This window comes from Psittacula echo (genome assembly GCF_963264785.1).
Source record: "Psittacula echo genome assembly, chromosome: 5".
Lineage (NCBI taxonomy): Eukaryota > Metazoa > Chordata > Aves > Psittaciformes > Psittacidae > Psittacula > Psittacula echo.
In genome coordinates, this window is record NC_137739.1 from 75,641,598 (window position 1) to 75,669,444 (window position 27,847).

Sequence of the window (27,847 nt, forward strand, 5' to 3'; positions counted from 1 at the left end):
TTCCACCCCTCTCCTGTTCAAACAAATGCCTGTGACACTGGAACGCCTGGGCTATAAATGTAAATGTTTCCTTCTTATTTAGGTTAACTAAAATTGTTGGCTAAGTGCTTCTGTAAATGCAGCAGCTTCACCAAAGGTGAGGGGAAGTATATGACTGAAGGCCTGAGCAGCGTGTTGAAGCACATTGCTCCTTTGTAACAGACTGCCCAGCCCCAGGAGGGGTAACAAAACCACACCGTGGCAGTTTGAGGTGGGGCTGCTTGTCCTGTAACAACAGTTTGCTGGAGGTCTGTGCAATTCCCCCCCCCCCCAAGGAACAGAAGGAAGTTATGAGGTGAACATACACACAAAAACGTGAAGGCTCATGCATGTACAAACTTATGTTTTCTTTAGTGGTATGTTACTGTACAGCATTGGGGGCAGGGACAACAAACATGATTTCAAGTACAAGGCCACAGCTGTAACTGTATCTGGGAGTTGCAAGAGCATTGACAGAAGCTTCTTGATCGTAAACAGGTTCCCAGCAGCAAAGGAAATGCTTCATTTCATTCAATATCCACCAATTCCACCTCAAAGAAAAGTTTTGCATTTGGTGGAATCCTGTTTGCACACATTAAGGAAGCTTAAAAACAACCTCACACCCTGCCCCCTCTATAGGCATCACTCACTGGTGAATGACATCACCTCATGGTAAGTTCTAACATTGCGGAATCCTTCCAGAACCACAGCTGCTGTCTGATGTGAGCTGTTATGGGACTTGCAGTCCCAGTTCATGAGGCTGTGCTGCTCCTTATTCCTGTTCCTCAGAAGAGGAGCAGCTGAGTCTCACCTATGCTGCTTAAGTGTTGTCTTCATTTCTCCCCTGCAGGGTTCCCTACAGGCTTGTTCCTTCCCTGTCTGTTAAGCCACTGAGTTTCTTTAGGCTGTTAACATTCTAAGCCTGCTACAAGTAACAAGTGAATGCTGCTGATTGTATCTCTCTCTGTAAAGTGCCTGACTCCACCAAGCATTCCCAAGTTAATCTATGGGTAATCGGCTGTGGAAGGATACTTGGCATCAGGCTGGCCTTTCTTGCCGTATGCCCACTCGGGTTCAATCTCCAGCTGAGCCTTCTCTCCTTTACTCATTGTTAAGAGAGCTTCGTCCCACTGAAAAACAAAAACAGAACAAGCTCAGACCAACCACAGAACCACCATATTCCATATGCTCTTCCAATCTGCTCACACACATACTCATGCAGCACCACACTGCTCTCTGCAACCCCCCTAGCCCACCCCAGTGTGCACTGCTGGGCAGTTTCACGTTCCATTTATTCATGCCTTTACATTGTCATGATGATGCTTGCTGCTAGGGAAGTATTCCCAGTTTCAGAACGCATTTCCTAGCAGACCACCACGCACACAATACCAAGGGCTTGTCTCTGTGCCCCATGTTTCCGCACCGTTCTGCTGCATCAACAGCGTTTATTTAAGGCTGATGCATAAAGACTGGTTTCATTTCTGTGCTTGTCCCTCTCTGTGACCCACTTGTGCCGGACAAAGCCCATATTCAAAGTGGCACCATATCAGCATTTCACAACAAACGGTTGCTGCCCATGTCTGATAACAGCTGAAAGAAGGTACCTGGCACCCACAGAGACACAAGCACTATGCCAAAGGACTGAAGCAAAACCCAGACAACTGCTGCTGCAGTGCTGGCCACAAGCCCAGGGACTTTTTCCCCTCCCAGTACACTCCTGTTACCCATAAAGGCCTCTTCCCTGCCCAGCAGCGACATGGAAGACTATGTTGAGTTTGTTTTGTTTTTTAAAGTCAGGTAAGTACAGATCCTTCCTGTGTCCTTACCTTGTGCAGACAGACGCTGACTTCACCACACAGCAGCAGCTGCTGCCAGAGTTAAGCCCCTCATCTGCTTTGCACATAAGCCAGAACCTCCTGAACACACTAAGTTCACACCAGTGTCCATGACTTCAAGCTGTAAGCTAACAGGGTGTGCAAAACACTCTTCCATTTAGTGCTTTTGGTCTACCTAGATACCCCTCCTCATGCAGCTTCTACCTGTGCTGCTTTAGCACTTAGTGCTCACCACGGCAGAGGAGTTGCAGCATCAAAACTGCAACTCATTTCAATGCACGACAGCAACTAGAGTTTGGAGTTTTAGAATCAAGTTCAGAGTTAAGGGATGAACTGAACCAAGTGTGAAGAGGCCCTGAGGCAAATACAAAAAAAACCCGATGAGAATAAACAATGTTCTGACAGACTAAAGCACACAGAATGAGAAAGGTCAAGAGATCTGGGATTGTTCAGCCTGGAAAGGCTCTGGGGAGACACTGGAGCAGCTTCCAGTGTCCAAAGAGGCTGCCAGGAAATCTGGAGAGGGGCTTTTCACAAGGGCTTTTAGGGATAGAACACAGGAGAATGGCTTTAAACTGATGGAGGGGAGATTTAGATCAGATATTAGGAAGAAGTTATTAACTACGGGGGTGGCGAGGCCCTGGCACAGGCTACCCAGAGAAGCTGCCCCATCCCTGGCAGTGTTCAAGGCCACGTTAGATGGGGCTTTGAGCAACCTGCTCTAGTGGAAGGTGTCCCTGCCCATGGCAGGGGGTTGGTGAGCTTTAAGGTATCTTCCAACTCAAACCTTTCTATAATTCTATGACACTATGAATGCATAGTGATCGATGGCACCCAGGAACCTGCAACCTTTTCTGTTGTGCAAAGCACTGCAGGCATGTGCAAGAGACTGTGCTTGTCCTGAGAACATGCATTTGTTACACTGTTCCCCACACACCACTTTGTGCGAGGAGTGACACTGCTGATGGATGAAAGCACCCGTAAACAATAACTATTACATCCTATGGTCAGCAATGCTTTCAACTTGCCTTTTACCTCCACCAGAATCATAAGCAGCAGCTCAAAACATGCAGCCTGATCATAAATCTTGCAGAATTAAAACTTGTGGGATTCTGAGGGAGTCATTAATGTTTTACTTACACCTCTGATTACTTTTCCTACGCCAACCTTGAAACTTAAAGGTTTAGCTGCTTTTTTCTTCTTTGAACCTGAAAGAGAGTTTTACATCCATTTGCTTTAACATCACACCAGCAAACATTCTACTGTCTAAAATTAGTGTTAGGATCATGCTTTATACAAATATCTAATTATAATATTATTTTTAGCCCACTATCAGATATTTAGGGGAAAATGTAGTGCTGTGCACTAAAAACATTATTAAATATTGAAGTTGCACCAAGAGCTGAAGTTGTCGAGCATCTTTCGCTTACTGATCCAGCGAACCTCAAAGACTCATTTGTGAATTACTGAAATTGATGATACAAGTCCTAAACACATTAGTGAAGCAAAAATAACTCTACAGGGAACATACAACATCATACAACATGTGCAATGACTCAGTGTTCCAGTGATAGCCCTGCTGTTCCACTCAGTGTTGCGTATCACTGCTGGAAAAGAACTTCTAGTATTGCAGGATTTCATATCCCTTAATCCTCTGATCTACAAACTGTTACAAAAATACCAGCAGACTTCTCCACAGACTACTTCAAATCACTGTACTGTCTCATATCACTCGTTACAGTGCCTCCATGTTTAAAGGTTTATTACAGGAGTACACCACGATGTGGCTATTTAGAAAAGGTAACTACACTGCTGGTGGTCAAGTTCCATAGGTAAGAAAAGTTCCCCAAGCAGGAACCATCTTTCCTCTGATTATATCTGTGCATTTCATATTATCTGTGGCCTGGAGAATGCCAAGCGTGAGGTCTGGCAAGATGCAGCAGTGTCACTTGACACCAGCCAGTCCCAAAATACTGCCCTGCATTGCCTCATGGAAAATCAGGAGTGGCTGCAGGGACAGCTCCACTCAGCTCAGCAGGATGATGGCAAAAGCAGTTCATCAGGACTCCCACCACACACTAATGGCTAATTTCCTCTGCATGCATTTACAACAAAAGCCAAACAGTATATATATCACCTTACTTGTTTGAATATTGGTATCGAAGACTGTTCCATCCTGTAGCTTTCCAGTATACCAGCAGTGAACAGTGTCTCCTTTCTTTGGAAAGTTGGTCTTATCACCCTTCTTTAAAATTGATTTTGTATACTTTGGAGGCCCCTAAGTTTATAAAAACAGAGTTATGACTGCTGCATTAACTAGGCTCAGACAAGCCACACTCAAGACTGAACCAGCACTTCGCTGAGGCACCAAATGAACACATGCAATATCAGCAAATGGCATGTTCAGGTACTGTTGTGGGGCAGTCATACTCAGGCACGAATACACCAGCACTGATGCAGTTTTCAGCAAAGACTGAAGCTGTGGGAGAAATGCACATCTGGGAGAAGGGCCCACTGCTAATTTAAGCCACAGAAGGTTTACAAGGCTAAGGTTTGATACAAACACCTGACTTGTTGCTGTAACAAGGCTTTTGAAGACCTGGATGATTTGGTTGCCCCATGCAATCCCCAAAGCAACACAAGGCAGAGGTGCTGCACCGACCTCTTCCACGGCCTCTTCAGGCTTCGCTGCTTTCCCCTTGGCCTCCTCCGCCTTAGTGGGCTTTGCCTTCTCCGCCGCCTTCTCCACGCCGTCCGTGCCCTTGAACCGCTAGAGGAGATGAAGAGGAGCGGCAACCGTCACCCACAGCCCGAGTCCCAGCGCCCAGTCCCGCCGCCGCGGCCCCATACCTGAGTGTTGAAAAGCTGCGTGTAGGCCGCGATGAGCTGCTCCTTATTCGCCGTCTTCGCCACGTTCTTCACCTGCCCCAGCAGCTTGTGCTCCGCCAAGAACTGCAAGACACGCTGGTGAGCAGTGGAGGAGTACCCCTCTACACACACACACACATCACCACCAACCCCCTTTCCCGCCCTTACCGCCTGGGCCGCATGCTCCTGAAGGAACTTGATAATATCCTTCTTAGGCAGCGACTCGCTCCGTAGCTCCTCAGTACTCCAGGGCTGCGCCGGGCCCGCCGTCGCCGCCATTTTCCCGCCCGCCACCACCTCCCCCTCAAGCACCGCCCAACCTTCCCGTCACCCCCGCGGGAGCGGCCTCACGGGCGGGAGGCGGGACCGGGAGGAGCCTTAACCCCCGGTACGCTGCCCTCCATTCCGCCCGCTTGTCCCTGTGGTGGCTCCCGCGGGGCTTTCAAGTGGCGGCGCCGAGAAGATGGCGGGTGTTGTACCTCGGCGAGCGTTACCTCAGAGCGGGCGGGAGCCGCTCTGCGCGGCGGCGCCCTGAGGGAGGATGAGCGGAGGGCGGCAGTGCACTTTACCTCGGGCCTGGTGGGCGGCGGGTGGGAAGGCGCCGGATAAGAAGAAGAAGGAAGAGGAGGAAGCAGTAGATGCAGACGATGGTCTGCTGTTGGCGGCGGCGGCGGTGGCGGACCCGGACCCGAGCCCTGTGGCGGGTTTCTGTGCGGCCGCGGGGTCCATTTGGATCTATCCCACTAACTATCCAGTACGCGGCTACCAGGTGCGCATGGCCCGCGCCGCCTTGCTGGGGAACACGCTGGTCTGTTTGCCCACCGGGCTGGGTAAGACCTTCGTGGCCGCTGTCGTCATGTACAACTTCTACCGCTGGTTCCCTTCCGGCAAGGTGCTGTTCCTCGCCCCTACCAAGCCGTTGGTGGCTCAGCAGATGGAGGCCTGCGCCCGCGTTATGGGCATCCCGGCCCGGCACATGGCCGAGATGACAGGTAGGGCAGCAGCAGGGACCGGGACGGGCTTGCTCCGAGGACCTACGTCCTCAGAGAGGCCGCAAACATCGAGGCCTCTTAGCTTAGAGGCAAGGGCAAGAAGCGTGAAAAGCCCCAGTGGAGGAAACCAGGACTTATTTTCGGTTAAGAAATTTTTAAGGCATTAAGTTTAGGTTTTGCAACAGTTAAAGCTCCAGGTTACTATTGCAATCATGATGAAGTGTTGGAACGTGTTTTCTGGAGCTCTGGTGTGCTGCCCTGTGGTTCCCAGTGCCTTGCACAGAGGTGTGAATGCGCAGGAAATACGCTTTCCATGAAGCCAAAGAAGAATGGCTTTTTTTTTTTTTTTTTTTTTGGCTTAAAGTTTATGCAAACACCATGCACTGGAGTTTATTGCTTAGTGAAGTAATCACTTTAATGGCTTAAAATAACCTATTGTTAAGTGCAAACCTTTCTCAAAGGTGGTATAGATCAGGTATACAGCTGCAGGTGGCTGTGGGGCATCTTGAGCTTCCTTGCCTTGCTTTCTGTGGTTCTGAATTTAGTGCTTTAATAAAAAAAAGAAAATCCTAGTCATTATATCCATCTTTTTTTCCCTGAAAATAGCACTAGCATCAAGGCACATGCTATTTTAAAAAGCACTCATTTCCCAAAGCTGACGTGTCTGCCAGCCCTGTCAGCCTTCTGCTGTCCTCTCAGGCCATGGCTTGTTCTGAGCAGAACCGTTGCTAACATTATTTCTTTAATTTCCAGGAGGTACCCAGGCTCTCAGTCGGAGGGATCTATGGACTGCCAAGAGAGTCTTTTTCCTTACGCCTCAAATAATGGTGAATGACCTTTCTCGTGGGACATGTCCTGCTGTAGAGATTAAATGTTTGGTTATTGATGAAGCCCACAAAGCCCTTGGAAATCATGCCTACTGTCAGGTAATGCAGGTTTTTAGTGCTTGTCTAACTTTGCTTGGCAGAAAATGTTGTGTTTGCCAGCATTGCAGTTTTCTTATATAATTTTTCAGATCTATGGCATTTTAATTGTTGAATAATTTAAGTTTATAGGTTATTTTGCTTCAAAATACTATATAAAATCTTTTCTTAAAATACTTTACTGTTATGTGAATCACCTTATAATACAGAGCCAAGACTTTTATTCATTAGCTTTTGTGCTTTCTTGGCTATAGGTGAGAAAAATCTTCTGTTCCCCCTTGTCATTCCCCTTGGCTATGAAGTTGGCAGGCTTTGTTCTCTGCTTTATCTGTGTTTTTGCATGATTTTCAGCAGAACTATCAGCACAAATTGAATTCCTCTTTAGTCTCTTCACTTCTTCTCTGTATGTTTTATGCTGTGTTGCATTACTTGTAACTCTTTGGGTTTTCCACAACCTGTGCCACACAGGGTGGCTGGTCAGGGGGCATGCTGTTCGCTAATGGCACCGGCAGAGTTCAGCTATATGAGAACATGAAGTAGGAAGGAAATACTGTTGTCTTGAATGCTCAGCAGCTATTGTAATTGTCCCAGGTCTGGTCTTTTGGAGGGTTATAGAGCAAAACCATGGGAAGTCTAAGGAATATTTAACAGTTTTCCCAACTGCTAATGCAGCGTTTTCAAGTGAGACTCAACTGATTGCTGGTTGGCATGGTGATTGTCATCCAGTCTCTGTTTGGATTTCCTGGAACTAATCATCCATGATTTACTTTTGGCAGCCTTCTTGAGTCAGCATGCTGTTAATCTTTTTGTGAAATAAGTGAAAAATAATTTTATGACTTACTGAGGTTGTTCTGCTGAATGGGACTAGGGTAACATGCTTCATCAAGGTTAAGTGTTCTTGGATAAAATAGTTATAAACTGAACATTTTCTGCTTCCCATTTGACTTTAGATGTACACTGTTTAGAATATTTTAAGTTTTTTCTACTTTGTGGGTATTTTCATTGATATAGTTTCTATAGGCCGATAATCTCCTCTAAGGATATTGACAGCAACTTTCCCTTTCTTAGGTTGTAAGGGAACTAAGCAAATACACAAATCAGTTTCGGATCTTGGCCCTAAGTGCTACACCAGGCAGTGACACAAAGGTGAGTCAGACCTACTTGCATTGTTGAAATAAAAAAGTTTCAGTAGAAGCCGTGTCTGATACCAGTTTGTTATTAAACTGAGGGATGCAGAAGTCTGTTAGAATTCCACATAAAAACTGAATCTCTTTACAAGCTGTTAGTTGTTAAGGGTTCACCTTTTCATATTATAGGCTTTATTTATTTCCTGACCTTTCTAAAAGGGAATAATACCTTTTTGAGCATACAAACCGACTTGAACCAAAATAACATACTCTCAATGCAAAATGGCTTTTGTATTCTGTTTGGTGAGATATATTGGGTAAAAATAAATGTAAAGGTTGGGTTTTCAGTCAAAGGCAGATGGTCATCCACATTGAGTTTAAGCTTTTAGCTCCAGGTAATTTCTCATCAGGTGTTTTATGACGCACCCGAAGCCAGAGACAGAGGTCTGTCCCTCCAGCCCTCATGCGATAGCATGCTTTTTGCATTTGTGAACTTGCAGTATTGGCTCTTTGTGTTCAAGATCTTTAAGTGGAGAGTCTTTCATACTTCCATCTGTAGATAGTAGCTACCTTTTCCTTACAATTATATTCAAGGCCTATTAAAATATGGCAGTAATTGCTTTCCTGCGATACTAACATGCATTGTTGGAATGTTTAGCAAATATGGTCTTTTTTTTTTTTGTGGCTTTCCAAACAGGCCGTGCAGCAAGTTATTTCCAACTTACTCATTGCTCAGATCGAGCTTTGTGCTGAAGATTCGCCAGAGATTCAGCCTTATTCTTATGAGCGGCAAGTTGAGAAAATTGTTGTTCCGCTTGGTGAAGAGTTGGTAGGAATTCAGAATGCTTACATCCAGGTGAGTTGTTGCACTTCTTTTGTTGTTAAATGGGCAGTGTCTTTAAATATATAATCTCCCTTCCTATTTTAACATCATTGTTTAGACTAGTAATAACTTTTAAAGGTAATACTTTCTTAGGCAATTCACCTTTGACTATAAGGCAAAGAAAAAACCCCATGATTTCAACTACAGCAGCTGCTGTTTCACTTTGTACCAGTGATATATATTACCTTGCAATAACTTAAAAAGCTCTGGTGGAAAACTTAGAGTAGAATTAGCTTTCTCATCCTCTTTTAGGAGTCCTTTCAAAATTAAAATGAGACCTAAACTAGGGGTTTCTCAATTTGGCTGAGTTTAGTAGGATTAAGATGTTGAGAGTAGCCTTGTGAAAACTGTATATTGACTGAAGCATTTTCTCTGGTTAAGAATATTCTTTAGATCCTAAATTCACCTGTAAGGATACCTAGTTCTCTTTGATTTTTTTGTTTGTTTGTTTCGGTCTTGGGTTTTTATTTATTTTTCTCTTGAGATTATTTTTGTTTGTTTGTTTTTTGTTTTTTTACCAGTAGGTAACATCCAACTTTAGGACAGATTAGCAGGGGCTAGAACTGTTGGCTAGTCAATGATGACTTAATGGTCTGTGTCATCTTGGTAAGGTATTGGTAGACAGATGGTGCTACGTAAGATACTACTTTGAAAAGTTCAAAATTTATGGTTGGGATTTTGTTTGGGTTTTTGTTTTTGTTTTTGCAAGAAACAACAAAAAAAAAAAGAAGTAGGATTAGGTTAGTATCAGACAGTGACCTTGGAGTATGCTTTTGGTTAAAGTTAAATGATTTTGGTGTAGTTTGTGAAGACCATTGGAAGGCAAACTTGTTTATTCATTTTCTAGATTGATTTAGGTCAGCTGTTTTCAAACCAGGAATTTAAATGAGGAAGTTCCACTGATAAGATAGCAAAAACTTTAAAGATAATTTCTATCACTATAGGTGCCTCTGAATGCTTGTACTGAGTGCAGGGATTTCATTGGAGGTGTTTTACACTCCATGAGATTTATGCTGAAATAAGCAGGTAGGTTTGGCTAAGCTGGTGTAATTGAGGAGTATAGACAGATGCTGACTAAATTGTCATTGCGGCTTCAGTGGTTTCTATTTCCTTTTTTTGATCTGGTATTTACATTTGTATTGCTACTGCTTTACCTAGAAAATACAACTTGTGGCAGCACAGAGGGTGTCAAAAGATGATGCCCCAGCCTTTTCCAGTTTTTGAAGGTAAGCCAAGCCTTAGTCTTAGAGACCTCAGCAAAGTGGCTTCTGTACTTCAGTTTCTGCAGAGGTGTTTCTGTAGTTGTGCAGTTTCCTGCAACGCAGTGATGGACCTGGGCCATGCCCTGCACTTAAGTTACATATCCATCAAATGCATGTTGCATTATCCTTGTCCCTTGTCAACAGAATCATCTGTGAAGCATGTTCTGAATGAGATCAGGATCTGGGAGGAAACTCAAATACGTACATCACTCTTTCAGTACTGCATTGTTTCTGTGTGATTCTGAAACCGGTCCTACCCCAATCTGTGCTGCAGTAAGGACTTTGGGAGGCTGTGCTTGATGCTTGACAAAAATGGGGTTGCGGATGGCTTCTGCAATGAGGAGTAGCAAGTTTGCTGGCAGACCTGCTGGCTACAGCATGTAAATGCGTAGCTCCAACTGTACATCTTTATTTCAAAAAATGTATGGGGGTTTTAAAGTTAGTTAATCTGGGGGGTGTCTTAGAGTGACCATTTCAAATTTGGGGCTTAAACAGCTTTTGGAAAATCAAAGTAGCAATTTGTGACTGCTGCTATTCAAAGGAAAGACATATACTTGTGTGTCTGTTACAAAAATGAAAGCCAGGTGTACTCTGCACAATAAGATCATTATCTTTAATTTTGACAAACAGTAACAGTAAACAAGATGATATTCCAGTGAAAAAGGAGAACAGTGTAAAACAGCACAATGCAACAATGCCAGAAAAAACACATTTATGTTTGTATACATACAATAAGCAAGGCCCTGAGTATCACAATAGCTGGAATAAACATTTTAGGCACTAAGCATGTTTGAAAAATACACAGTATGCAGGACAACATTTGTCTGTTAAGGCTATATCATTTAGTCTTCAAAAAATATGGGTGATTTCTGTTTTATCTCTTTTGAATGGTGACAGTCTAATAACTTCAAATTAAAAATGACAATCCAGTAACTAATGGCTTACAAAGTAGAGCCACAGGTGATTACAAGACCTATACTGATAACAGGAGTTAGGTAATCGTGCTTGATATGACGTTTTCAAACTTTCTGAAATACTGGGTTTGAGTAATAGTAACTTTTCCTTGGCAGTCACTGGATTAACTGTTAAATAAACTTTATTGTGTGCCAGTTAGAAACTGCAATTCACTGTGCCCATGCTTGTGAGGGCCAGTTACAGATGTTGGTACAATGTTTCATAGCCAGAAAGTGTATCTTCAAACTTGAGATTAATTGGTTCTTTATCAGCAGCAGAAGCCATCTAACATAAGTCAAAATAAATATTATCTTGAAATTCACAGTTGTACATAAAACAACATTGAACACTTTGCTGCAGTTAGGATATCAGCACAGTCAGATAAATACCTTATTTTTATATTTGACTAACAAGAATGTATCTATAACATACCTACAAGTAGCTGAGTCAAAGCATTATTTAGGTGAAGATTGACTATGGAAAGAGACATAAAAGACAGCAAATGCTTTTTGCGGTACATGCTTAAAATGTAAACTAAATACAGCCTAGTACTTTATTTGTGTACTGTATGAGTGTGAGAGGTGATTCAGCTACTTCAATGACTATTTGATATTTGATGTGGCAAAGCATTAAAATGATTTCTCTAACTGGCAAAAACAATCAAATTACAGAAACTCTTTAATTAGCCATAAAATATTGTCAAAGATGAAAATTGTTTTAATTTGCTCTTATAAAAATCCTTGGGGGGAGGGGCCCAAGGGCAAAACAAAACCTGTTATTTGATGGCTCCCTGGGGTCTCTGTGCAAATCAGTTTTAAAAAAACTTCTTGTTGTTTTCCATTAACTTGTTAGCTTTCATGTCAATACTGTCTGGAATTTCCAACAATCTGAGGAAATGTTCAGAATAAATAAAAAGCAAAATAAATAAAAATCAAACAGGAAATAATTCAAGATAGTGAAAAGGAAGTCTGGTTGGTTTTGGTTTGGTTTTTGGAGTTTTTTTTTTGGTTTTTTTAAATACCTTTTCCCCCTCCCCCAGCTATGATCCTGTATCTTGGACAAATTGAGAGGAATAACAGACATGACAGATACCTTCATTGCCTTGTCCTTAAGAAAGAAATACTTTGACGTGCATTTAAGTTGGCACATCAGACAAAGTGATTCCTAGTTGCTGCCACAACCGGCAGAGCCTTTGTGCTATCAGATCAGATTTGAGAGACAGATTTTTAGACAGACCAGATTTGAGAGCTTTCTGTGTGGAATAAGAAAGGTCCCAAACCCACAATTTTTTTTGTGATCCCCTCCCCCCATCAGTTTATCCTCCAATTGATTTGTGGCCATACAAGTGTTTGTGCAGGGCTAGCGCGGGGTATCTGAACAGTCAGGGATAGCAGACCTTCAGAAGAAGGTGGTGATGATTGCTTTTTTAAAATAATTTTCTCTCCCCACAAAGACTTTCAGTTTGTTTGCATTAAAACTAAGGCTCTTCTCTCTCTCCATCCGAGTCCATGCCCTCCCTTCTCGTTGTTGTCTCTCTGAGGACCCTGTGAGCAGCAGCCACTGGAGGGAACCTTTATCAGCCTTAGGGGTGCTCAGCCAGGGCCAGCCAGCACTCTCTGATCCTGCTGCTCTGCCAGTGGGTTTAGGTTAAGCATAAAGCCAGTTTTGTGCAGCAGAGTGCCTTGTGGAACCAGGAGGCTTAAAGTTGTTGAGACCTTCCTCATAATGGACTACATTATCCAGTTTGTTTGCCAATTAACTCTACTGTAGGCTGACAGACACTGGCTCTGGTTGCTGTTTTGTATGTTGTAACTGAAGAACACAAAAGCTCTATTTAAAGCCTAAATCCTGTAATCGGCAAATAATGCTGATACTATGCTTACTTTTTTTTATATAAAAAGATGTTTACTTTTGTGAAGTGTGAAGATTAAACTCTACCATCATACCTGCAAGGGGAGACATTAAGAAAGGTTTTCTGAGAGCAACACTGTTTGCTACCCTGATTCTAAAGTTTAAGAGGTGTTCTGTAACTGTAGTAAACAGCAAAGCACAAATGCTGCTTTCAGACCTTCTGATGTGTATAGGACTTTGTGAGCTTGTCTTTCAATCACAGCATGCTAGACTAGCAGTTGTCTACTTGAAGAATTGCCATATGGATTAAGGGTAAAAGAAACAAGCTATGACACAAAAAATTTAGCTATCAGGAAGAAAAAGAGTCTCACAGTGAGGGTGGTCAAATACTGGAACACAGGACCCAGGGATTATGGGCTCCTTGTTGCTGGAGATACTCAAAATCAAAATTGTGAGGCCCTGGGCAGCCTGCAGTGCCAGTAGAACTGGCCTCTCTTCAGCAGAGGGCTGGATCAGATCAATGCCAGAGATTGGGAATTTCATGTGTAATTCTGTGAAATACTATGTTATTTATAACATTAATAGTGTGAAACAGCCAGAAGAGCACAAAAAGTACTGAACAAATTACTTCAGCTGCAGTGTTTTAACATTCAGCAAAATTGCAAGAAGAAAGTGTTTAGAAAACTGAAGTGTTAGGAATAACCACATTCTATTTAAGAATGCCAGATACAGTAAGGGGATTACTCTGAGTGTGTGATTAAGGTAACCTGTAACCTTTGCTATCAAATCTTTAATGAGCATTAGGTCTATTCTGCTACCTCAGCCTCTTCTCAAGGTTGAAAGTACTTTGGTTGAATGCTTTTTGAGGTAAGCATTAAGAATATCTGCTTCACAGATGAAGACATTCAAAGCAGTCAGCGCTGACCTACTCTTACTCCTTGGTTTAATCCCAGTGGTCTAGACCTGGTAGTTCTCTTCTGAAATGAAGACCTGAATGCTCTTTTTCCAAAGCGGAACCTACACATGTGAGGTGGTTTTCATGTGTGTCCCATGGGCAGCCCCAGCAGGGTTTCTGTGCAGCTGGTGCAGTACCAGGTGCCCACAGCAGGCCAAGGGCTCCCAGGGGCTGTCCTGAGCCGCAGGCAGTCTAGGGATACTAGAAATGGATAAGCAGAGAGGTCTTTGCCTCCCTTATCTTGTAAAAAAAAAAAAAAAATAAGGTGAACTAACTTATAAAGTGCTACAGATCTCCATAAAAATAGTGTAAAAACTGTAAAAGCAGGCATGGGAAAGTGTTTTGGGTGTTTACCTCTGTTGAATTATCAGGTTGGAGTGATTACCTCGCTAACCTGGCTAAAAACCACATTATAAAATCTTTGAGGGTTTGACATTTAGTCTCCTGTAATTCACCTGTAAGATTCTGCCAGTAAATCAGAGCTGAACCTTGTGACTGACAAGCATCAGGAATGTGGAGGCTATGGTCTCTGAAGGAACCATATCTCATTGTGCCGATTGGCAGCAGCTGGATTTGTGTATCCTGCAATGATGAATGTATCCTGCAAGCATAACTCAGGGCTCTCCAGAATTTCCGCCAACAGATTTATTTCTCTCATTATAGAGTCTTCATTGGTGATTCCTCTGAAGCTCCTGTAACAATCAACTGGATATCAAGTTCTTTTTAAAATCCAAAGTTTTTTCCAGAGTATAGGAATGTCTGTTCTAAGTTAGTCATGTTTCACAGATGATACTACTTAACTGTTACTGATCTTGATCAGCAAACAGCTTTTTCTTAAAATTTCAGTGATACCTCAGATGCTTTGCTCCCAGTTATGTAGTCTGTGTTTTGACATGCTGTTATAGCTCACATTTACAGATGCATTGTTTTACCAAGTAAGCTGGTAACCATTAATTCCTGAATATCTCTGTTTCATAAGTCAGGCAGCTTTTAACAATTACTGAAAGCCAAGTTTTACTGTTTGTTAGCTTTTAGAACTTGACTGAGAAGATGTAATGTGCCCAAATTGAAAACTGCATCTCTTTACTGATTTTACTATAACAAAATTAAAATGTTTCTTACCTACTATAAACGATAGTAGAAGGCCATTCTTCAATGATTATGTCAGAGTCAAAAGGATGAGGTGGCTCATCCTGCAGCAGTTCGGGCAGGTAGTATGCTACTGTCACTGACTGTCTCATCTCAGATTGAGATTCGTTTGTATGGACTATGGTCACAATGGGTATTGTTATCCCCAAGTACAGTCCTGAGGAGACAGACAGGAATTCAGTAGGATGTTTTAGAAAATGGAGTTGTGTGTTCTAACTTGAAACAGGCATTTTATTATGCTTTGTAGCTTGTGTGTGTATGTGTGTATATATATGTAAAAAACCTAGGTGTGCAAATATGTGTGCCTGTGTGTATAAAAAGTAGTATTTTGTGAGCTCTCCTGTCTTTGTGTAGGGCAGGGAGTTTGACTTATTTCTCCCTTAAGAGAAGGTTGTGTTTATCTTGTAAACTGACCTTGTGTTGCTTTTGAAATATTTAGGAACAAAGAGCAACATAAGAAGTAAGAGAAGGGGGCTGCATTGTGAATTCATTTAGGATTTGCAATTACCAAAAATGTTGCTGTATTTTTGCAATGCTATAGGAGAAGGTTGACTGTTTTGCCTGTGCAGTAGCAGTGATGACTAGGAGTGGGAACTTTGCTTTTGTATGTAGTTTGAAAACAAAACTGCAATGTTCTGTTGCCAAAATTACTTATAATCCATGTCAAAGTGTTAAAAGAATGGGGAGAGTGGGGGAAATACCTAACTAAGGAAAAGCTTGTGTGATCAGTATTTCTGGTTTCTTGGAAAGAAAATAAAGGGTTGATTTGACTATAGCAGATGCACTACTACAGAACAAACCACTGTGTGTTGCAAAACTTCTGAATCAACTGGAGAATGGGGAAAAAAGTGATGTCTGGAAGCTGAATCCAGATTAAAACAGTTTGGAAACTAGATGCACATTTGTCGTGCAGGCACAAGCTATCAAGGACATGATGGACTTGCTATTGTTTTAAAGTACTTGAGTTAAAACTGGGTTATCTTTCTGGAAAACAGGCTGCAGCCACATGCTTTTTCGGTGTCCACTCAGACACGCACAATTGGAGAATCATAAAGTAAAATGAAGGATGCAAAATATTATTGTCTATTTTGGCTTATGCTCTGAATATATTCTTAGAATAGGGGATTTCAGCACTGCTGGGAAAACTAACTCACTAAAATTCCATAACAAAGACCTAATTTATAGCTGACAGCCTACAGAAATAGCCAGTGACAATTCCCAGATGGTTGTGATGGTGACAATACCCTAGAAACATGGATGGTTTCCCACAGATGTTTGCTTCTTGCCTGTATGCAGAGGGAGCAGCCCTTTGGCTCAGACTCTGCTGCAGAGTCTGTTACAGGGAACTGTCCCAGTAAACAGGATGGGGTATTTAGAAAAAGCAAATCAGAGTCTCCCCGATTAGGAGGAGGTAGTGCATAAACATAACATTTTAACATTAATGTGGAATTGTGGTACTAATTACCTGAGGAGTTCTGCTCACAGATGTATCTCATCAGCTTCATGAATCCGAGGCATATGCTCTGTTCGTACTGTTTCTCTTTCATTTTTATACAAGCCCATTTGGCTTTTCCATACTGACGTTTTTCATAAAGCAGATCTCCAAGCTGCAAACACAGTAAAATAATCATTTTTAATTGAAGTTAATAATCTAAACCCCTGAGCAAATAAAAATCAACCAGTATTTCAGTGCTTTACTTACAGCATCAAGACATCCACTTCTCTAGGTGTATGACCAGCATGAGAATGATTTTAAGTCTATGCCAGCCTCTACCTTAAGTGCATACTTTTTAACACTTAGTTCACATGTGCGTCATTTCAAGCTACAAGCTAGCATAAGTGGGCATCCAAAACCAATGCCATGTGTGTTCTCTTACAAGAGTAACTGCATCTTTTTTTCAGTTGTCAGTGAAATGATCGTGAAAGGAAGATGTGAATTTTAAGCCTTTCTCATACAAATTGAGAGGGGAGATACTGCTGATTTTGGTCCAGAATTTATCTCTACAGGCTTCTAGGCAGTTCTCCTTTAAAATAAGGAACTGTCATCTTTTGGACTTGCAGTGTTGTCGTGAATTTAATTGCAACAGTCAGGAGTCCCAAACTGTTTAGATGAAATACACTCAGTCAAATTGAGATATTTATAAATTTGCATTACATGGATTTATTTAAAATAAATGTGACAAGAAAGCTTGATATATGGTTAGTAAAGGTTTTCTTGATTTGTCATGTATTTAAGGATAGACACTTGTTTGCATACTTCCTGAGCGCTAAAAAATTTGCTGGGCACCAATTTCTGTTTTCATTAGAGGATAAGATTGTTTTGGTAAGATGGGTTGACAGTTTGCTGCTTTGTTTGATTATGACCCGTCATCCAAAAGTACATTCTTGGTTTTAAATTCAGATATTTGTCTTTTTCAAGTACTTTTTGCTAATGTTTTATTAGCATGGATGTGTAAAGAAGCAAATGCATTGATTTAAATGAAGGAAACAGGAATATCAAAGTTGATAAGTGTCTTAAAAACGTCTTAAAATGTCTTAAAAAAGGTGTCTTTTGGTTCAATTATTTATAAAATGTCACTAATACTGTAATTCCTGTCTATCTTCTGACCTTCCTGAGAGCTAGAATGCTTTGCACTTACGATGTTAAACATCCTAAATGGTTAAAGTAACTTTATAAAGAAACATACTTTTGGAAGCTAGATATGCATACTGAAAATGCTGTGAAAACCTCTGCTGGGGAGGGAAGCAGTACCTTTTCTTTGCGCTGGATCAGAGTAAATGGGATAGTCTGTCTCTCCTGGGGATTGTTATTTCTAGTCAGCTGCTGAATTGGCTCTGCCATTTCTGCAACAAAATAACATTTCTGATTTTAGTTATGAGGCTGGAGAAATAAGGATGAAATGCATTCCATTGTTTCTCTTAGCTAAACTTCAGGAGACTTTGTAACAATTTCAGTTTACTCTTCAATATTGATAGAAAAGGTTAACTGACTTCTATCTCTGTGCTGTTAGGAACAGATTCACTCTCCCACTCCTCATTTATTGCAATTATATAGGCATCTGTGGAAAGCTTTTGGAAGTGACTGGTTTTCTGGCTTTATGCAGATGATGCTGCCCATTTCAGCAACTCTTTTCAGTGTTGGATTCATGTGTATCCACATGAGGAAGTAAATTGAGTTTGCTGCTCTCATTCACACATTCAAAGAAATACTACTGTGGAGACTTTGCATTTCCAAATGGTGTTTTATGCCCAGTATTTTACTTCAGCATTTGGTATTATGCACATTTCATTACTAATCATCTGGTGTTACTTCAGTGGAGGGCCACCCAGCTGGTTAGGGCAGGATGAAGAACAGAAGGAGCTGGGAGAACCTGATGTGCTCACACTGGAGGGGAGGAAGTGAAGGTAGGGTGTGGAGGGAGGGGTTGAAGTGCAGAAACTGTAGATGAGGGACGGGAAAAGTGTCCTGTTAAAATTCCTCAATGTATACTTCAATGAAGAACTGTATCTTAAGAAGATACATGAATGCTTAACAAAAAAATTAGAACATAGATTTGCGTTAATTGCTTTTTGTTGCATATTAGTTTTATGTCTGTGTAATGTCTGATTAGACACCAAATACATTAGATGAAAGCTTTTATTTCTGTTTGGAAGGGACAGAAGACTGTTGACTTAGAATGAATATTAACATTCCAGAAAAATTGAAGCATAAATTGTATAAAGGTGAAAGTAGAGCAAAACAAGTTTCAGTGTTCTTTTGCCAGGTTCCATTGCACATAACAGAAGAATATGGAGCGGTTCAAAATTCTCAAATAGTCACAGTCACTGTAAAGCATTGGTAAAGATAAAATGGGATGCAACAACATTATTTGGCTCATAGGGACACTGTTTGGCATGCTGCTTATGCTTGCTGTTGCCTGGTGTCTTGCTCCTTGGAACAAGAAGGGCTCAAGAGCACAGTCTGGCATGTATCGTCACCCGTGGTCTCAGTTTGCACATTTTGGTGGCGGATCATTAGGTAAAGGAGGGTGTTAATAGTTGACTGTTACTGAAGAACTCTAAGCACCTGCATGCTCACTTACCAGTACTGGGATGGAGCTGAAATGTGCAGTGACTTTTTGAAAGATTCTCACGATTTATAAGAAATGAAGGAGCAAACCTCTCCTGTTCCCAGGTGTAGTGACGTTATCAATCCTCCTGTCTTTATTAACAGTTACATTTCCCAGCCAAACTCACATGGATAGAAGGAGCAAGTATATTATACTTGCATAGATAATACTAGCATTTTCTAGTACTTCTAGTTTTGTCATTTAAGTATGATTGGATTAGGTATATTTGCAACTATGATTGCCCTGACATTAGTTCTAGCTGCAGTTCAGAAACAAATTCTGCTTAACAGTTCATCCCTAACAGACAGGCTTTGAAACTCTGAATATAAGGTTAGTCTTAGGAATGGAAATCCTCTCTTCTAGAAGAGTTAGTCCCTTGCTTTTCAAAGTTGAAGTAATACAGACATTTGTGTACTTTGATAGAGGATTAGAAATTTGAATCTTTATGTGCAGTGTTTGAAAGTGTGGATGTGAATTTCTGTGATATATATTGGACATACATGAAGAGTTTCAATGAAATAAGAGCCTTATTCTTGGGTGTTTTAAATGCCTCAGTATTTTCAGTGGAAAAAGCAGGATGTCGGAGGAAGAGAGTTTCAGAGAAGAAGAGAATTAAGATGCAGTAGAATTAACCTGGTTGCTTAGTATATCTGTAGCTGAGCTGGGAATCAAACCTACATCCCCTGGCATCCAGTGCAGGGGTTTTAGCTTTAAGACTATTTGGAGTAGTAAAGATCCTTTTAATAAAGGGGAGAAAGCTGCACTTCAGTTAATTTTAGATTTATTTTTTTTAAGTCATTGGGAAAGTTTTAAAATGTAAGTAATAACTGACTAAAATGTAAGTAATAACTGAGAGAAAATTGAAAGTAGGTTAGACTTCAGCACTGAATTTTCTACAGAGAACTAGTAAACACTTTAGGATTCTAGAACAATTTTTATATTCCTTTACCAATAAATATGGGGAGGTGTTATATTTTTCCTTTTTTCTTCGATATTAATGCATGGGATAGGGGGATTACAACTAATTAAAGTCCTTTTAGGAGTTTTATTTTTCAGTTGGTGAATCCATGTCCGTCAGGCACGACAGTATAACATTTGGATTATACAAAATACTTGAGATTATACTGCCCAAAGGCAAATGAGATGCTTGGTTACATGTCATCTGTCAGTCCCCGCTTGCGAACTTGAATACTTGTGTGACTAAAAAGGCAAGGGGAGTTGTAGCCATGTAGGTAGGTAAAGGCTTGATTTAATTACATTTCAAACTTGTAATGACAGTTGCTACTGTGGGTATTGCGAATGAGGCAAATCATTACAAAGGGATTTATATAGATGAGGCATGCTTGACAAGACACGTTTGTAACAGCAAGACTGAGCAGTATTTAAATTGTGGTATATTTTAACTGGTGTCTAATTGAACCTGCTGGGAGTCTGACTGATGTGGGATGTACTTGTCAGATGTGCCCTTAATAATGTACATAATGTACAAAGTTCACGCAGAACTCTGTGATTCTGGAGGAGGGAGACAGCCTTTGTAATGCAGGGAACCAAAATCTTCATGCTGAAGAGAACTGCTAGAACTGCACCTTGGAGAGAGAGATGTGTGTGCGAGCCCCACCTTGGCAGCAGGCTTGGGGCTGGATTTCAGTGCAGTGATCCAGGGGTGGAGACTCCGCTCCTTCTCTGCACGCTTCCTGCAGCAACTTCCCTGAGCTTGTTTGTTAATGTATGTTCTTGTCTTGAAACTAGAGTTAAGGAATTTAAAAGTAACCACTGTAGTATGTTTTCTGCCTCTACTATAATAGGAGTAGATAAAATGGAGTTTTCAAGCCAAGGAAGTTAGGTTATACTTTTCTGCACCCTTTGTTTTCTTTTACCTTTTTGTTGCGAGGTTTGGCATAGGTTGGTCAGTCAGGCTGTAGGATTAAGATCCTGTTAGCAGTGATAAATTGCAAGGGCACCCATATAGATACCTATTGTTCACATCTCCCAGAGGCTTAGAATTTATTTTTTTTTTTTTTTTTTAGAATGCCTGCAGTGTTGCTGTTACCTGTAAAAGGTGCTGACACGCTACAAAGCAGGCCACCTTTTTGAAAGATATGCTGTTGAATAAAATGAGTGTAAAAGCCTGTGGCAGTGCAGAACTATTGATGAAAGGGTTGGCAGTGTTCCTGTTTTGCAGACTTCACCAGTAGACTACAGGAGATACAGCGCTTGAGACCTTAACAACAGGATGTGTGTCTGCAGTTACCAGGCTGGCAGTCAGTAGCCAGCCAAGTAAATTTCTTGTATTTTCTTATTGTGAGGCCCGCAGCTTCGGTGGGGCACACTAGTCGAGAGTGGCTCTCTGCTCCTGGGTGCCAGGAAGAATTTCTCCCCTGAAAAGTCCTCTCTATTGCCTCTCTGTTCCCTGAGGCTCAAGTACACTACAGCTGACTGGATGCTAAACAGAGATATTAACAGATGAGTTGAACTTTGACTGGACCATGTGAACAGCCTAAGGGTTTGCCAGATTAGTTTCACTTGAGATGTAACCAGCTCCTGACATGCAGCCCTGAGCAGAAGCTGAAAGAAAATATAGATTTTTGCAATGATTGCTTAGCATTACAAAGTAAACCTTTTATAATTCAGTAACTAAAATGTGATAAAATACTACTGATGTGTTTTCTAGACTTGAGAGCTTGTCTAATAGATATTGGGAATTTCAGTCCCTTGTTTCATGTATTGGAATACCAGATCATTCTGTGGGAAGGAATCTGGTTTTCTTATACACAAAGCTCCTCTTGAGGAGCAGCTTAGTGTCTATCTGTGCATTAAATTTGGAGCCCCGCTCCTTTCCTAGAAGGTGAAGCTGTCAGGTTTGATGCACTGGTTACATGCAAACCCACAGCTGCTGGGGTGTGTATTGAACTCCATGGGATGACACCACTGTTGTGGGGCAGCCCAAGACCCCTCCTCACGGGGCAAGGAGAGCAGGGCAAGCCATGGAACTCTGTTCAGACTTTCTTTTAGTACCTGATAGGGTGTTAATTTTCATTGTTAAAACATTAGAAAGATTAAATTAAGATTAATTAAAAAGAAGATAATTAGATAGATTAATTAAAATAGATTTTTTTAGATAGATTAGATAGATTAATTAGATAGATTAATTAAAAAGAAGATAAGGCTTCTAGGCATGACTGAAGAGGAGGCTGTACCCTCCTTGTTTTGTTGGGATATAGAAAATTTTTTTAAGTAACAGTTTTTTCACGGTGGTCATATGCAGTAGTATGTTGCTCAAGGCTTTACGGCTTTGTGGCCTCTGAGAAGGTGAAGAGGGGAGATGCTGAAGACCGACCTCTGCTTCTGTGCAGGACACAAAGTAACTTGCAAATTCACAAGTCTCCCAGTGAGCTAAGTTTGCAGTTACTCTGCTGCTTGTTGTAAGTTACCTGACTGGTTACAGGCTTTCAGATTCTTCAGTTTTTCTTAAATTGAAAGTAAACCATTTCTGAATTAGAGAAGCCTGGGAGGCTTACTGTCAGAAAGCTAGGTCAATCCTTTTACTTGTTTACTCTGCACTGTCTTTCAGTTCAACCATCTTTAAAGAACTTGCTAATCATAAAATCATAGATTGAGGTTGGAAAGGACCTCAAAGATCAACTGATCCAACTAACTTTTGGAACTAACCTTTTGGAGAGGTACAGGAGATACTCTTAAGAATGCTTTTGCATGTAGTCAATTTAATAATTAATGCTTTTTCGGGTAGTAATTAAATATTAAGAAGAATGGTCTTGTAGGTAGTTATTTAAATATTTAATTCAGACTGAAATCTCACATCAGTTCTTTTAAGTATAAATAGGTCAGTCCCCTACTACTACATCTGTTTCTCTCAGAAAAGCCTCTCGAATTGCTCTGCGCAAAGCTTTGCTCTGACTTTATGCCTCTGAAGCGTACAGAGCTGCGGTGGGATCGTCATCTCCCTCAGCCCTGGCCCTCCCCGGGGGGATCGCGCATCCCCCTGTACCAGTCGTTCCGCGCTGCCCCCGGCCCTTCCCTACAGCTCTTCGGGGACACCAGCAGGGTGCCGGCCCCGAGGATACGCTTCCTCTGGTCTGCAGTGATGGGGAAGGCTGGCAGGGGCTCTGCCACTGCCGCCCGGCTCCCGCCGAGGAGCGTCTCGCACGGGGCTGGAGGGGGACACCCAGCGGCTGAAGGTCAGGAATAGCCGGGAAGGTTACGGTATCGGCCGGTAAACTCAGAAATCCCGCCTCTCTAATAACCCTAAAACCCCGCCGGCTGCTGCTGGCGTAAGCGGTTTAGCTTGTCCCGAGCGCGGCGGGGCCCGGACGGCTCTTACCGCGGGGCACGTCCACCTGGTGCCCCCTGCCCACACTCTGCCAGTAGCTCAGCAGCCGCTCCTGCTCCTCGTCCTCCATGCGCTCGGCCGCCTCCTCGTCCGGGCTGCTGCCGTTGCTGTGGTACGCCGAGTCGGCGCTTTCCTCCGCCATCCCGTCCAGGTCCTCCAGCGTGATCATCGCTGGGGCGCCCGGCTCCGCGGTGCCCATGCGGCACCCGCCAGTCTCCATCGCGCCGGGCCAGAAGGGGAGCGGAGCGAGCTGGACTGCTCCGGGCTGGCCTGGGCGCGCTGCCGCCGCCGTGCCGCCTTATGAAGAGCTCTGCCTGCCCCCGGGATTTGAGGGCGGGGGGGAGCGCTGACACACGCCGGGGCGGCCCCCGCCGAGGGAGGGATGGACGGAGGGAGGTGCGCTGTCCCCGCACTGCCCTCCCGCGCGGGCTGGGAGAGCACGGCACTGCCAGCGCTGCTTTGCCAGCCAGCCTGACGCTGTCTGTAGCTTCGCCCTTGGTCTTGTAGGATCCAAGCAGTGTAGACCTCGAAGTTTGTTTCGTATGTTTTTCTTAGCTATTTTCTTCATCATCTCTTTCTTCCTGCTGCTCTTCAGGTCCTGTTAGTCCTTCTTTATTGTGACTTTCTTTTAATGTTTTCAAATAAAGCTTGAAATACAGGTTTTTCACTTTGGGAGTGTCTGCGAGGTCATTCCAAACTGGCTCTAGTCTGGAGTGCAAAAGCCATGGGTCATTTCGTTATTGAAAGTCCAGCTTTGGAAGTTGACAGCTACATGATTTTTCCATTGCTGAGGAAAACCTGCCTTGAGAAAGAGAGGCATGAGCAGACCTGTCCTGTGGATGGCTATGACAGTTAAAGTAGGATCTGAATTTGAATCAGGGCTCTATGTGGAGTCTGTAATTCTATTTGTAGTTGTCTTTCATTGCAACTTTAATGTGAAATAAGTGGGCAGGCAGGAAAGGGGAACCTCTGAGCTTTTAGAATTTTAGGATAATAGGAAAATAGTCCTCTCATGTCCACTACTGAGATGCTTGCAGGAAGACACCAAGGGTTAGGGATGTAACTGTTGACTCTGTGATGTGATGCTTAATCTCCCCTCCCTCCACTTTTATTTTCTTTTCTGACCAGTATCTTTCAGCTGAGGTTCCCCAGAGCCTGATCCTGGTGTGAAAATGAAGTGTTAATTGCCCCAGAAGCCAGAGTTGTGCAAGTCCTGACTGTGCTCTTCTGACAATACAGGTTGAAATCCTGCTGTTCCAATAAAGTGTTTCTTCTGTTAGTCAAAGCTGACCAGCCAAGGACTGTTGTTTCTTTGAGAAATGGAGGAACAACTACCAGTGGTAACATCCTGAGAGAACAGTCTTGACCTAGTGGATTTAGCGTGTGGGTATATTTTGCAGAAAAGTGGGATGAACTGAGTACAGCAAGTGAAGCAGATAATTCTACTGCAAGGATGTTTGGCCTCTTAGTTGTGGGCAGTTTGACAGCATCACAGGCTCTGATCTGAAATTCACTGAGAAGGCAAATCCTTGCCAAATGTTGGCAATAATGCTTTAGGGTTTGGTTGGGTTATGATTTGATTTCAAGATCAACTACCTAGTGTACAGAATTGCAGGATTCATTGAAATCATGTTGAAGCACTGTGTTTTCTGGCAGTTACCTGGTTTTACTCGCAAAGGGAAGTTCCTTGAACTTCCCTTGGGGGGCAGCTACATGGTCATAGGTAGGTACCTTGAACGAAGGTGCAATGGGAATCAGTCCATATCACAGGTAATGTCTAATCACATGCTAGTGCAGTGCAAACAGTGGCTTCACTTTTGTGGGAAAGGTATTTTTCATGCAATTTTGGAAGTCAGATTATTACTACCGAGTGAGGGCACCCTGGCTCTGGGTGATTTCTTCCAGGAAACTGTGATTTTTGAGAAGAGCTGACCTTTTGAGGCCAGCGTGTAGAGACTCTTCTACTGCCTGTCCTGCAGAAATAATTCTGGCACTTTCTCACAGAAAACAGCCTCAACTCATTTGTTCAAGCAGTAGTTATGCAAATGGATAGTTGCTAATTATTTCTGTTGAGAGGATTGCTAAGCATTGTTGTGGAGATTGGGGAAAAAACTCAGGAAAAAGCAACAACCGGAAGAATTGTCAAAAATCACAGCTTCAATTTCTCTATTTGTGAGAAATGCCACTGAGTTTTGACTGGCTACCTGTGAGAAAGAGACTGGTGGAAGCTTCAGATTCTGCTTTAAAGATCTGCCGGCACAGATTACTGTGTGTGTATTTTGTTTGCCTTTGATTTGTGATGTGCTTAGTAATTACAGGCAAAAGGCTGTGTTTGATAGAGTACTGAAGAAGAGGTTGCTCTCAGCTCAGATAACAAAGTAACTGTTACAGGAGTTGAACAAAGCCATTTGCTGTTGTAATTTCATGTGTGACTGTTGGCTAATAGCACTCTGGTTTTGGTAGTTTGGTATTCTTTGTGCTTTCCTGGCAGGTTCTATTGCTGAACATAAAAGAAAAACAAATATTCAGCCTTGCAAATTGAGGATATGAAACATCCTCATTACGATGCTTTCTGTGCTGTGGCAAAGTGATGACATTTCCTGAGTGGCAGATGGATGTAGAAAAAAACACCTCCGTCTTATAACTTTGCAGGCTAAAGAGTAAAAATATTCTCAGTGAAATTAGATGAAAGGTAAAAAGTACAGGCCTGCTTTTTCTGTAACTTCTAAGAAGTGCAAAATGCTGTAATAGGAGAAAGCAGATGCTAGAAGAGGCCACACTATCGTATCTTTTTGATAAGTGCCAGCTTCTATGGAAGAACGATGTATCTTCAGTGTGAGCAGCTCCCTGGGGAGTGGGAAGACTGTGAAGGATGAAGAAATGAATATAAACTTAGCAACAAAACTTTCAAAGGCACCGAGATCATTACTAGGTTGATCAGTATTGGTTTGGGAGAGTTCCAGTATCTGCTTAAAACCGGTGTACCCTACTGTGTCCCTGACACTTTATTTTTGTTGGTGGAAAGGTAAGAAAGTGTCAATAGAATGAATGCTAACACAAAACAGCACTTTCCTCCCTGTTGTTTAGAGTGAGTTTGTTAAGGATGCCAGAGGGGGACTCTTCATCAGGGACTGTAGCGCTAAGGAAAGGGGTAATGGGTTCAAACTTAAACAGGGGAAGTTCAGGTGAGATATAAGGAAGAAGTTCTTCCCTGTGAGGGAAATATTTCCCTACTCCTGGTTTTAGTGGTGCCCTGTTAAGTCAGACCAGTGGGTGCATTGACGTTCCCATACAGCTGTAGGTGTGACATTACCTCACCAACACACAGACCAGTCCCATTTTAGCAGCCTTGTAGTACCTAAAGGGGGCAACAGGAAATCTGGAAAGGGACTTTCTACAAGGACCTGTAGTGACAGGACATGGGGTAATGGCTTTAAGATGAAAGAAGAGAGATTTGCATTAGATACCAGGAAGAATTTCTTCTCTGTGAGGGTGATGAGGCACTGGCACAGGTTGCCCAGAGAAGCTGTGGCTGCTCCATCCCTGGCAGTGTTCAAGGCCAGATTGGACACGGCTTTGGGCATCCTCGTCTAGTGGAAGGTGTCTCTGTCCATGGCAGGGGATTGGCACTAGATGAGTTTTAGGGTCCCTTCCAATTCAAAACAGTCTGTGATTCTATGGTTTTCTTCCACACCAATTCTGCACCTTTTCCAGCTCATTTGAAAGGGGTCTGTGGCCTATTTGGAAACACTGGAGCTGGGTTGGCTGGGAGAGTGGGGGAAGGAGGTGAAGGAAATGGCAGCTCTTTTTATGTACAGTGTGACTGTATGAACCCCTGGTCAGGTCTGCCAGTCAAGGCTGGGAGCGCTCAGAAAGTTTCCTGGCACTTTGCCTTTCCTGTGGACAGAAGTGGACCCTCTGAGTGTTTTGCAAAAGAACAGTCTACGTAGAGGCTGTTTTCTCTCAACCTGCTCCCCCACTCTGAAATAAATGTATTCCAAACAGTTGTTTATGCCTCACAGATTTCTTGTTTGTCTTTGGTACAGAATGCTTGCAAACCTGCAGTGAAATAATTAGTCTGGGTCATTTGTTTAGAGCCTTTGTTTTTTATTGTGCTGAGAAAAAACAGATTAACAGCAGTTTTTGGTGAGGTGTAGCCAAAACAGCAACAGTTCTTTGCCCTGCTAGTTTTGCTTGTAATACACATGGTGCTCCTCAGCTAATGTAGCTCCAAACAGCAGGTCCTAAGCTAATCTCAGGTAGAAGTTTCAAAAAACCAGTGTGATTTGCTATGGAAGATATTCAGCAAACCCCCTTATGTTCTTGCAAGTTTAGTGCAGTATGGGATAACTTTACCAGGTGTCTTTATATATTGGTAATAAATCTGTCAGTTTTTTGAACTCTGTGAACTAGAGATAAGCCTTGAGTCCTACTAAGCAATTAATTTAAATGAATTCTACAGTTCTGTTTTTAAATAGGTAACATAAGACTTGAATGTTTTGGAAAAAGTGAGCAGACTTTCCAGAAGTATTATCTTTTTAATTAAAAATAAAGGTATGGTGGCAAGATAAAT

At 42.4% G+C, this 27,847-nt stretch overlaps 3 protein-coding genes across 3 annotated transcripts in view; 1 reads left to right on the forward strand and 2 right to left on the reverse strand.

The window, feature by feature from the left end:
• Positions 1-294: 294 nt before the first annotated feature.
• Positions 295-5,042, reverse strand: FKBP3 (FKBP prolyl isomerase 3). Its single transcript, XM_080619027.1, has 7 exons — positions 4,890-5,042; positions 4,704-4,805; positions 4,516-4,623; positions 3,996-4,131; positions 2,994-3,061; positions 1,051-1,148; positions 295-600 (listed from the first exon to the last, which is right to left on the reverse strand). The coding sequence occupies exons 1-7, from the start codon at positions 4,998-5,000 to the stop codon at positions 546-548; spliced, it is 678 nt and encodes a 225-aa protein (XP_080475153.1). The 5' UTR covers positions 5,001-5,042; the 3' UTR covers positions 295-545.
• A 69-nt stretch (positions 5,043-5,111) lies between these two features.
• Positions 5,112-27,847, forward strand: part of FANCM (FA complementation group M) — a 73,066-nt gene continuing 50,330 nt past the window's right edge. Inside the window, exons 1-4 of the mRNA XM_080619028.1 lie at positions 5,112-5,713; positions 6,467-6,639; positions 7,705-7,782; positions 8,461-8,619. Coding sequence (XP_080475154.1) covers positions 5,263-5,713; positions 6,467-6,639; positions 7,705-7,782; positions 8,461-8,619 — 861 coding nt within the window. The 5' untranslated portion in view covers positions 5,112-5,262. The remainder of the gene's footprint in view (positions 5,714-6,466; positions 6,640-7,704; positions 7,783-8,460; positions 8,620-27,847) is intronic.
• On the reverse strand, positions 13,745-23,494 carry LOC308221514 (heme-binding protein 2-like; the record flags this gene model as incomplete). The annotated part of the gene is made up of 5 exons (XM_080618532.1): positions 13,745-14,360; positions 14,791-14,974; positions 16,283-16,424; positions 17,570-17,661; positions 23,266-23,494. 5 exons carry the CDS (start codon positions 23,492-23,494, stop codon positions 14,189-14,191), a joined length of 819 nt encoding a protein of 272 aa, XP_080474658.1. The 3' UTR covers positions 13,745-14,188.

Excerpts from the sequence above, each read along its gene's own strand:
- FKBP3 (XM_080619027.1), bottom strand. The coding sequence starts at position 5,000 with ATGGCGGCGACGGCGGGCCCGGCGCAGCCCTGGAGTACTGAGGAGCTA. Across the intron at positions 4,806-4,889 it reads AGGAGCATGCGGCCCAGGCG|TTCTTGGCGGAGCACAAGCT; the intron begins GTAAGGGCGGGA and ends CGTGTCTTGCAG. Across the intron at positions 4,132-4,515 it reads CTGAAGAGGCCGTGGAAGAG|GGGCCTCCAAAGTATACAAA; the intron begins GTCGGTGCAGCA and ends TTATAAACTTAG.